We start from the raw sequence: 10,924 nt of genomic DNA, 5'->3' as shown, positions 1-10,924 counted from the left end.
GCTTGGATGACAGGAAATGGGGATGGTGTGTGTTGAATGTTAGCTTAATATCATTTTTCTAAACGTCTTGAGTCATGTCTATAAGCCTGATTTTCCTAACGGATAAAATACGGCTCCTATGTGAATAACTTAACATTTTATTCTACTGGAAAAAGGGGCATAAGGTATAGACACTCTCCCAGTTTGGTTGCCTTCACCAAACGCACACTACACGAGAGAAGCCCCCAGTGTTCTGAGGCCCCGTCTCCACCCCTCCATCGGTCATCTTTGAAGAGGCCACTGACTTCTCTGATTCTCTTTCTCAAAGCCCTGTTTACTAGCGAACTTCTTAGGCAAGAGCAGGCCAAACTCAACGAAGCAAGAAAGATCTCAGTGGTCAACGTAAACCCAACCAACATCCGGCCCCACAGCGACACACCGGAAATCAGAAAATACAAGAAACGATTCAACTCAGAAATCCTTTGTGCAGCTCTGTGGGGTAAGTCCTGCTCTTCACCCTTCCTACTGGCCTGCCCCTCTAACCGAAAAGCCTGTGTGGGGCACCATCAGAAGAGCACTGGCTGATTTATGGGTGTGAGATTCCTACTGGGGGCCCTGTGGCCTCAGGAGAGACCCCGAGCGGGGTTACATGTAGAAAGAGTCCTGCCCGGGGTGCTAGGAGCCCTGGTGGTGTCGTGGATATGCCTTGGGCTGTGATCTAAGTGGTCTGCAATTCCAAACCACCAGCAGCTCCTCAAGAGAAAGACGGGAATTTCTACTCTCGTAAAGAGTTACATTTTCGGAAACCCACAGTGGGGGCAGCAGGAGTCAGCCCTGACTTGATGGCAGTGAGTGGTGGTGTTGTCTTTGCCCAGGGTGACAGGATCCGATTCAGAACACTGTCGGGTGGCAGTGATGAGCTAAAGCCGACAGCACAACTAGTCACCACTTACCTCTCACCCACTGCATGCCAACACTGTGCATGCGATGTGCCCACACACTGCCTCTGCGACCCACTCTATGCCCTACAAGGGGAGCAGTGGCCTCCCCTCCACTGCATAGCGGAAAAACCAGCTGAGCATATTTATGTGACTTACCCAAGGCTGAGCAGCTGACAGGAGCCCGGCAAACTTGGGAAGCATCAGAGATGCTAAGCCTACGCTGAGTTCTAAACATCAGTAACATCTGCAGTTCGGATGAAAAAGATCCGCAGGTTTTCACTGACCCCAGCTCGGCATCGCTATGAAGGGATGCTATCAAAGACAGGGCCGCTGTGACTGCACACATCATGTACAGATCAGGGACGGCCAGGCCCTCTGTGCCATCGAACATGCTGTAGAAGGCCGCTGAGTGGAGAACGCTGCAGTCTTACAAGGGCAAGAGCCTTTGAGAGGTGAGCAAGACAGTTGGAAATAAGACAGGATGGCCGTCTTTAAATATCTAAAGAGTCAACGAGTGGCAAAGGGAGTTGACCGGTTCACATGACACAGAAGGCCGAGGTCCAGCAAGCACTACTCCCCTTGTCGGGAGCTGAGTGGGTGCCCGAGGCAGAGCGTGCGCACATCACGCAAGTAAGAAGTGGGAGAGTCTACATTCATTAGACAGACTATTGTACAGTGTGCCATTCGACATGGGTGTGTGTGAGAGAGACAGAGATTTCCCTAGGCGTGAACTTTTTAGGATTATAGCTATCCAGACAGGACCACGATTGCCATAGCTTTAATAATGGGGATTCTTGCATTAGAGAGGTTAGATTAAAGTGCCTGTAAGTCCCTTACAGTCACTGTTTATGTGGTTCTCAGGCCAGTAGGCCTTTGTTTGAGTTGGTTTTTTAGCTCTTTGACAGAGAACACGAGCTTGAGAGTTTAGGACATCCGAGAGTTACGTCGGGGTGTGAAGAGGACGGGCTATGCCATTGGAGAATGCTAGTCTAGGTCGAAGGAGAATTGACTAGAGCCACAGCATGAAGCAGGCTGGGAGTGAGCCTGGTGGGAGGAGAAGGATGACATTTCCAGGGAGAGACGAGAAAGAGGAGGCTGCTACTGGACAGGAATAAAGGCACATTGTGCTAGCGCCAACATGGTGCCCAAGACTCCTCTTGAAGGACTCTTTATCCTTGGTAATAAATGACTGCTTATAAACCGACCCTGGAAATTTTCATTACCAGAGGGACAGTCATGGAATTACTGTGTCAGAACCTCTTCATCTCTACCCACCTGCTGTAGCACCTATTTGCTCATTGATTTATGTCTACAAGGTAGTTCTCCACATTGCACAGGGGCCCACGATGCAGCCGAGTGAGGCAGCCGAGTGAGGCCCGTAGGAAGACATTGTCCCAGTGCTTTTTAAATGTGCAGGTGTCAACCTCTTGGTGGGAACGGAAAATGGCCTGATGCTTTTGGACCGGAGTGGACAAGGCAAAGTCTACAACCTGATCAACCGGAGGCGATTTCAGCAGATGGATGTGCTAGAGGGACTGAACGTCCTCGTGACAATATCAGGTGTGTGTCTCAGAGGTCTGAGTACTCCAGGTCTGCACAGGTAGGAAGGCGGTCTCCTTACTCCCGAAAAAGCAGGGAACTCGGCCCTGCCCAGCTAACAAGTCCTGTGCCCAAGGGCAGAGCTGTAGCTAGAGCAAGGTCACCCACAGTTTCTAACATCACCTCTGACCTCTGGTGGGAAGGGTCTCTCCTCTGCACTAAATATGAATTGCACGGAGACGTAGCACAAAGGCAGTATCTTTATGTCCATCTCTGCCAGGACTAGGCAAGGACCGCTTGAAGGGGTCTGCGCTCTCCTCTCCAATGGAGAAGTAAAGATAGAGGCCTTGGGGAGTGGCAGATTTGAGAAACAGAAATTGCTCTGTTCCGCACAAGAAGGGCTCTGGCTGATCCTTTGGCAAGTGCAGCCGGTGAGCGTGTCTGGTAGAGAGATGGCCAGTGGGAGAATCATTGCTGCTAAACTCTGTAGCTTTCTGGGCCCCCAAAGAAGGGTTTAAAAAAAAAGAAAAGAGATGGATATGAGAGGAAAGGCCTGAGTAGTGTCCAGTTAAGCGCCTTGAAAAGCCAGTGAGTATTCAAAGGAAAGATGGGTTTGAAGGAGTTTGATGACCAGGGTTTCCCTCTGCCCCATGCATCTCATCCAGCGGGAAAACAACTACCCATTAGACCCACCTATCCGCCTGTTGTCCACCCTTAAGAGCTGGGTGACCTCACCCACAGCGGGACAAAAAGCCTCCTGGTCTCCCTGCTGGCGGTGGATCAGCTCGTTGTGATCCACGGAATCTTCTTCGGCTGCTTTTCAGAAATAGACCATCAGGCCTTTCTTCCTACCTTGTGGAGGTGTGGACATCCAGGCTGTACCGCAGAACCATGGGTCCCACTCCTGAGTGGGAGCCAGGCATCATAGATTTGAGAGTTACCAAGAGGCTTCCAGTGTGCAGCCAAAACTGAGATCCACAACAGCACAGTCAGCCCTCGCTTGGCAAGAGACAATACGGGGCCGCAGCACTAGACTTGAAAGTTCAGCTTTCCAGCTCTCCAGCTGCTTGGGGAAGATGCCTTCCTTTATGCCCTCCGCTGAATGCTCAGAGCTGCACCACTTTTTAGGCTCCCCAAGTGAGGGTCCACCAAGTAAATTCTTGTTGCATTACCGTTTGAATTCAATTCTGCCTCATCCTTTGCTCTGGTGAATTTCCTTCTTGATTGCTAGGCTCCCAACTCAGAATGGGAGCTGGGCTCCCAACTCAGAATGCAGCAGCCAGGCCCCTCCCAGACATGGAAATGCACCTAAAAGTCACGTGCGGGCTTCATGTCCCTGTTCATCAACATGCAGCCATTCCTCTTACATGGAAGGCAGGTGGGAACGGGGAAAATAAAAATGGGAGCAATGTCCCTGAGGTTGGGGTCACGGCATAGTCTAGGCTTTGGTTACAAAAGGAAATAGTAACTCCCCAGTGGTTCCCTCCGTTTACGTGATCAATGAACTCTGGTCAAATGTGGTGTGCAGTGTTCTTTGACTTTTCTTGTCATACATATCTGACCTAGAAAAGACGAAGCATCTTTTGGAGCACAGGAGAAATTAAAGAGAAATACAGCACACAGCCTTAAATACTTAGGAAGTATTTAGCAGTGCTTAGGAAGAGCCACCTCAATAGAAAACCGCATTCGTTACTTATCTCAGTCTTAGATCATGTAATGCCCTACGTGAGAATGCTGCTTCTTGTGTACTCGTCACTATTTTCTAGATGTTTCTTAGTCCGATGGATTCCTTACTGCAGAACCACTTTACAAACGGATCACGTAAGCCTTCTTCAATTTTTACCCAGTATTCACATCTTCTTACCCGTTTTTGTGTGGCCTTTCTTTCAATAGAACTCAACACTAAATTTGTCTAGTGTTTTCTGAACCCCGATCACCTACTTGGATTTTATTTTTCTTGCCTCGTTTTTAAATTCCCTTTTTCTGGGTAAGTGAAATAAAACCATTACAACTGCTATCTTGAAAGTCATAGATGGGGGGAAACAGTGACTCCCTGTTAGTGTCTGCTATTGGGTTTCAGGGCGAGAAAAAGACCCTCACCTGTCCTATGCTAAAATCGTCTGTTGTGGATGCACGCAATTGGATTTCTAATATCCAGAAACTCTGGTCAGCTGCACTGTTGCAGAAAGGGCTTCCCTTTGTCCTGGGAAGAGACAGTAAGACCACCGGACTCAAATGCAAAGGAGCCCTGGTGGCACTTTAGGTAAGCACTAGGCTTAGGTTAGTGGTTCGAACCCACCGCAGAATAGTCCTGGTGATCTGCTCCCACAGAGATCACCACGTTGGAACCCCTCTGGGACAGTGGTACAGAAAGGAGTCATTCTGTAGTGTTGCTGGGAGTCAGCATACACTCACCGGCACAAAATAGCAGCACTCTCAAATAAGAAGCCACCTGAAAATAAAGAGCAAACAGGGAAGTGATGATTTGTCAAGAGACTTCACCATCTCGGCCATTCCTCCAGGCCCACATGGGAACCTGGTTGATCATGCAAACATGCTGGAGGGCAGTGGGCTATTATGCTTTCACACTGAGGGGGAAAAAAATCAGTTCATTAATTAACATGGAGATGATGGAAAGATTAGGCTTTCCCAACAAGCTCCGATGAAAAAAAATTTTTTTTCAAACAGGAAAGAAGAATAAGCTGCGAGTTTACTATCTTTCCTGGCTGAGAAACAGAATATTACACAATGACCCAGAAGTGGAAAAGAAACAAGGCTGGATCACGGTTGGGGACTTGGAAGGCTGTATCCATTACAAAGTCGGTGAGTCTACCTGAGAGGTGGCAAGTTTGGTTTGTTCGTGCAATCAACATTATTCAAGTTTCAACTCCCCCCCCCTTTTTTCCCTATCAGGTATTGACGGTATATTTGTGACCCAGGTAAAGTATTGCAGGGCATTTAGTATGTCTGCACTCTTCCCAAACGAATCGGATCGAAATACAAAGAGTGCACTCAGGACGAAGTTCAAGATCCAGTCTGATGTTTAGATCAGACATCAAAGGGGACATCAAAATGTGGGTGGATAATAATTGGGGTCACAAGAGTTGGGGGGAGGGGTAAAAAGAGGAGCTGATACCAAAGGTTCAATAGAAAATAAATGTCTGGAAAAGAATGGTGGCAACATATGTACAAATATGCTTGATAGAATTAATGTGTGAATTGTTCTAAGAGCTATAAGATCCCCCAATAAAAAAGGATATTTTAATTTAAGACAATGTGAATAGTAAAACAAAGGGTATGTCTCAACAGAAGCTCCAGCAAGTTTCAGAAATTTCTGTCAGCAATGATGCAAACCATTTTGTTCATACCAAAAGTGCTGAGGGCTAAATTCTGTGGAACTTTAGCCCTGGCAATACAGGTTTTTTTTTATACTGTTAACTGAAGAAAAAATTAGTGCACCTTAAAGATTTTTATTTTAAGGTCAAGACAAAAATGAGTTGGGAGGAATCAAATGAGGACGATAAGGTAGATGCCTCTTGGTTTCCCATCCCAACTCTCCTGTGCTGCTAAGCTGTGGCTAACTCTCTAAAGCAGCACTCTCACAACGAGCTGATGTTTGTCCCTCCAGAAAGTCAACAAGCAAAATACCTCGGACGTCCCCAAAAGCCCTTCCCTTGACCTTTGCTCATGCTCGGCCCACTTTTGTTTTAACTGGACCTCTTCCACCCCTGGTCCATGGCTTTGATTGCATTGTGTTTTCAAGATCGTACTGGTAAAGCCATAGTTCATCCGCTGTTATGGTTCTTCCAAGAAATGCTTCGGGATCTTGATCCTACATGTTTAAAATTTCCATGGAAAACTCTACTCTGCTTTGCAGCTTTTCTGGGCACAGCGGTTTGGGCACCCGTTTAGCAGAAAATTCACTCCACTGCCGTGCTCGGTCAGACGTGCTTTAGCTCTACTGGTTGAGATGTCTAAGGTGCGGGCTGTTCTTCCTTCTGTTAATGATCGGTCCCCATCACGTAGAGCGTTATTTCCTGCACATTGATGTGGATAGGCTGCTTCTGCGGTTCTCATCTTCAACCTAGTCCCCTCTTTGCTTGAAACGATCTAATTGTGAACTACTGATTTCTTTGAGAGATTGTCCCTACAGTTTCCGTGAAGCAGCAGTGATTTCATCAGCGTCACCACCCAGGTGTTTGCTCTTGCTTCGATTTTGGCAGGAGTTTTATTGTGATGACTGCGGCTCTTCTTTTTATTATTAACTTTTTATTGTGAGTGAGTGAAGGTTAATAGAACATACCGGTTTTCTACTCAACAGTTCGTCTACATGTTGTTCTGTCTCGCTGATTGCAGTCCACTCGAGGGACCATTATTGACCCCAGCTTCTCCCTGGGTTTATGGTTTCTGCTCTTCCTTCTTCCCGGACCCTTCTGAGGGATGTTCTTGGTCACGACTGCCTTTTGATCTCAAATAGGTTATTATTCTCAAGCATGCATCCCTCTGGAGTTCTTGTACCTCATAGGAGAGTGAGATAGTTTCCAAACTCCAGATGTGAAGAGAGACTAAGAACGTTTTTCTCAAAGGTTCCACCAAGCTCTGTCCAACCAGTAAGCCTGGAGCAGCAGAGAAGGGGAGCGTGTACAGCACTTTCCATACCAGGAAGTCAGTAAAAAATGTCTGAAACTGAAAAACAATCAAGACAGAGTATTATAATCTTGATATTTAGAAACAGTGGGGAAAGTTGTGAGTGACTGTCCTTAGGGAGCAGAGAACAAGAGTGAAGCTAGGACTGCAGATTGTCAGCTTATGGCTCATGGGACTATTTGCCTTTTTGAATATGTACATATGTAATAGGAAAAAACCCAAAGTTTATTATTGTCAAAGAAGCGCCACTGTGGGCATTTTAATAGGTACACTGGGTAAAGGTACATCTTTTGGCAAGAGGAGTAGAAAAATCACAATGTGACTGAACACGTTAGCAGTGCTCTGTGTCCATGGTGTGCTGTGGGGAAAGCCTGGTGCACATTTGTAATGGCAACCAGTTGAGTTGGTCCAATCGTATGTTAAGCACAACAGAAACTGAAACCTGGTCAAGTATATTTTAAGAGAGAATGTGTAAATCGAAGGGGCACATGCTGTTCTCGCAAAACCAAACTGACTTCCCATGGAGTCAATTTTGGCTCAAAGCAAACTGACTAGGACAGAGAAGAACTGCCCCCATGGGTTTCTGAGACTGTAACTCTTTACAGGACTAGAAAGCCTCCTCTTTCTTCCAGGGAGTGGCTGGTGGTTTCAAACTGCTGACCTTGTGGTTAACAGCCCAAGGAGTAACCCACCACAACACGCAGCTCTCTTCCTGTGCTGTCCTATGAAGAATTCAGAGACAGTGAATTTGGCTGGTCTTCCTGGGTTGGCCTGGCGAGGTCCTGAGTGCCGTAGTCTGCTGGGCACACCAGGGACTCTTCAGAAACAGGCTCTCCATCTCCCTTTCCTCCGTTGTCATGTCCAACAATCTTCCCAGGTGCCTGAATCCTAGGAAGAGTGCTGGGTAGTGATTTTGAAGATTCTGGTCCCTGAAAGGATATGTCTCCCTTTGTATAGTAAGTGCATATCATTTGGAGTGTTACACTAAAACGGGAAAAAAAATACCTGTCCTTACTGTACAGTCAATGGAAATCAAAATGGATTGAAAGAAATCTTTGGACTAAATAAACAGTTAATGTCTGCAAGTGTCCATACCCACCACTCCTCTGTTAGTTTTCCCTACGATGCTGTCTGTGTGTTAGCACAGAGCTGGAAGCTGTGCCACCAGTATGCCCACACACGGGGCGCAGGCTTCAGCCGAACTGGCAAATTAAAGAAAAATCTAGGAAGAAAGGCTTGATGATGTATTTCCAATGGGAAAACTATATGGATCTCAAGAGAATACTGTCCAATACAGTACTGAAAGATGAAGACCCTTCAAGAGAGTCGCAACAATGGACCGAGGTGGATCAGTAACATGAAGGGGTCGCAGGACCTGGTGCTGTTTCACTCTGTTTACACGCAGGTGGCTCTGCGTCAGAGCTGGCTACCAGCAACAACAGCACTAGCATGTATACTGGCCACGGTTATTTCTGTAACATTCCCCGTGCCCTCGCACAGTGCCAGGCAGTAGAAAGAGGTAGCAAGCATTTGTTAAAGTAATGGATGTGCAAGCGGCACATTATTCAAAAGCCAGATCACCTCGGGAGCTGTTTCTCCATAGTCCCCTGGTGAGACATAAACTAGTGTATGTTCCACGTTGCTAGGGCATTTCTGTTTGGCTCTTGGAATTATTTAGGACTTTCTAATGAAATGCCCCGGAATAATGAAATTAGATGTTTCTGTGCAATCTCATTGGGCAGCCAGGTAGAACATGTGCGTCCCCCTGATTCTCAAGCCAAATGGAATTCAAACTCACCCCCACAGGTGGCCTGCTTTTGGAGAAAGTGGACAGCTCTCCTGGAGGATAAGCCTTTTTCTCACGGAAGTGCGGTGACAGGAATCATTTTAACACTGCTTCTAAATGTTTCGTTTGATGAACCTTTTTGAATTTCACTTGAGTATTTGGCCTTCATTAATTACTTAGCATTAGTAAGTCCAGAGCTGTCTAATGCTCACATTTCATATACATGAACTAGTAAGATATGATTACAGAGCGTTCAAATTCATCACAGGAATGAATGTCAAATTCCTGAGTGCTCTCGCTTGCATCTGCCCAGCCACTAGTCTTCCAGAACGACATGTTGCAGGCATCCAAACTGTCCATTGCTGGCCCTTCCTTCTCAACACTGCTGTCCATTTTCATTGTCTCCACCTCGGTCAGCTGACCCCTGTCCACACATGAAAAATGAAATGGAACTCCACAGAGCAGTGGCTAATAAACGTCCACCAGAGCATTGAAACCAGCGAGATTTCAGAAATAGCTTTTGGCTCAATACCTAAGTAGCCATTAGCCGTCTCCATTTTGCTTTCCTTGGGGGATTCAGCCAAGATGGGCTGGATCGATCCTCGTGGCACAGGACTAAATCCCCGAGATCCCTGTCGCACTTTAAAAATACAAAATGAGAGCAAAACAGAAAAGCAGAGTGTATCTCCAGAGCCAGTTAGGATATAGGCTGTTTCTTTATTTAAGATATTTCTTTATTTCTCTTAGCCCAAATACACTTGGATAGTTTGGGGGGATTTTTTTGATTGGTTGGTTGGGGATTGATTGATTGGTTTTGTTTTGCCTTGTTTCAAGGATATTGTAAGGTTTATTTTATTTTTTTAATCATTTTATTGGGAGCTCTTACAGATACAATTGCTGCCACCATCAGTTTCAAAATTTTTCTTTCTTCTTAAACTCTTTGATATCAGCTCCCCTTTATCCCACCCTCTCTCACCCTATCCCCCAGGAACCCTTATTATTATATTATTGTTGTTGTTGTTGTTGTTTTTATGGTATGTTACACCATCCAATGTATCTACTGACCTACAATTCTGTTGTTTGTTCCCCTCTAATGGTGTTATACAGTTATCATTGCTATCAGCTCCCATCCCACCTTGCCCCACCCCACCTCTTTTCCCATACCCTCAGGGAAGCATTACTCCCTTTACTGTTTCTGCTGGGTTATCTATCTTGGGTTTCTTGCATCTAACTAAATTTCACAAATGGGCTTATGCAGGTCTAACAAGATTAATGCAGTAAAACAAAGACCATCCTGGTAAGGGGAGGAAATATTAAACTAGAGGATAATTTTGTATTTCTTCAGTGCTATACCACCCCCTAGATCTATTTTAAATTTTAACCGCGAATCTTTTTCTACAGATCAAATGAGATCACTTCATCTAAGTATATTAAAGTCTTTGTTGCCCAGTTTCTTCAGGACCTAGAGCTTTCTAACTGCTCAGATAGTTTCTGAAGACAATAACTATCGCCTGTACCATATGTGGATTGGAAATGTCTAAGAACTAGCATCTGTGACTTCATACTGGGAGACCCAGGAGACGCATAACAGACTCTGTAGTCTTCCAACGTCATCATTGTAAATATTGATCAGGATCATATCAGAGAGACACAGCCATAACAAGGTCTAGCCTCTGTTGAGTACATCTTTGTATGAGGCAAAGCTATAGTAAGTTCTCAGTCATTACACTGTTTCTGTCTTTAAGATGCCTAGTGATCTATCTTCCTATAGAATGCAAGAATTTGTCAACAAAGTGGAAGGCACTCTGGTGGTCCAGGTGGTTAAACATTGGGCTGCTAACCAGAAGGTTGTTGGTTCTAACCCACCCGCTTCTCCAAAAGATAAAAAGGAGGCTACCTGCTCCTGTAAAGCTGTAGTCTCAGAAACCCCGGAGCAGTTCCACTCCACCTGACAGGCTCGCTCCACAGAATCCACTGTGCAGTAGTGAGGTGGGGTTTTAGTGTAAGCTTCCATCTTTTTTTTTTTTTTTTT

At 45.8% G+C, this 10,924-nt stretch overlaps 1 protein-coding gene across 1 annotated transcript in view; it reads left to right on the top strand.

The window, feature by feature from the left end:
- The window catches only part of TNIK (TRAF2 and NCK interacting kinase), a 445,063-nt gene that overhangs the window by 418,328 nt on the left and 15,811 nt on the right, over window positions 1-10,924 (top strand). The window contains exons 24-26 of the mRNA XM_045297671.1: window positions 106-478; window positions 2,337-2,480; window positions 5,148-5,282. Of these exons, the coding sequence (XP_045153606.1) occupies window positions 106-478; window positions 2,337-2,480; window positions 5,148-5,282 (652 nt within the window). The remainder of the gene's footprint in view (window positions 1-105; window positions 479-2,336; window positions 2,481-5,147; window positions 5,283-10,924) is intronic.

This window comes from Echinops telfairi, unplaced genomic scaffold, assembly GCF_000313985.2.
Source record: "Echinops telfairi isolate 266 unplaced genomic scaffold, ASM31398v2 ScPeMD7_7420;HRSCAF=8458, whole genome shotgun sequence".
Lineage (NCBI taxonomy): Eukaryota > Metazoa > Chordata > Mammalia > Afrosoricida > Tenrecidae > Echinops > Echinops telfairi.
Note: the sequence above shows the minus strand (reverse complement) of the source record. Positions and strands in the feature narration are given on the sequence as shown.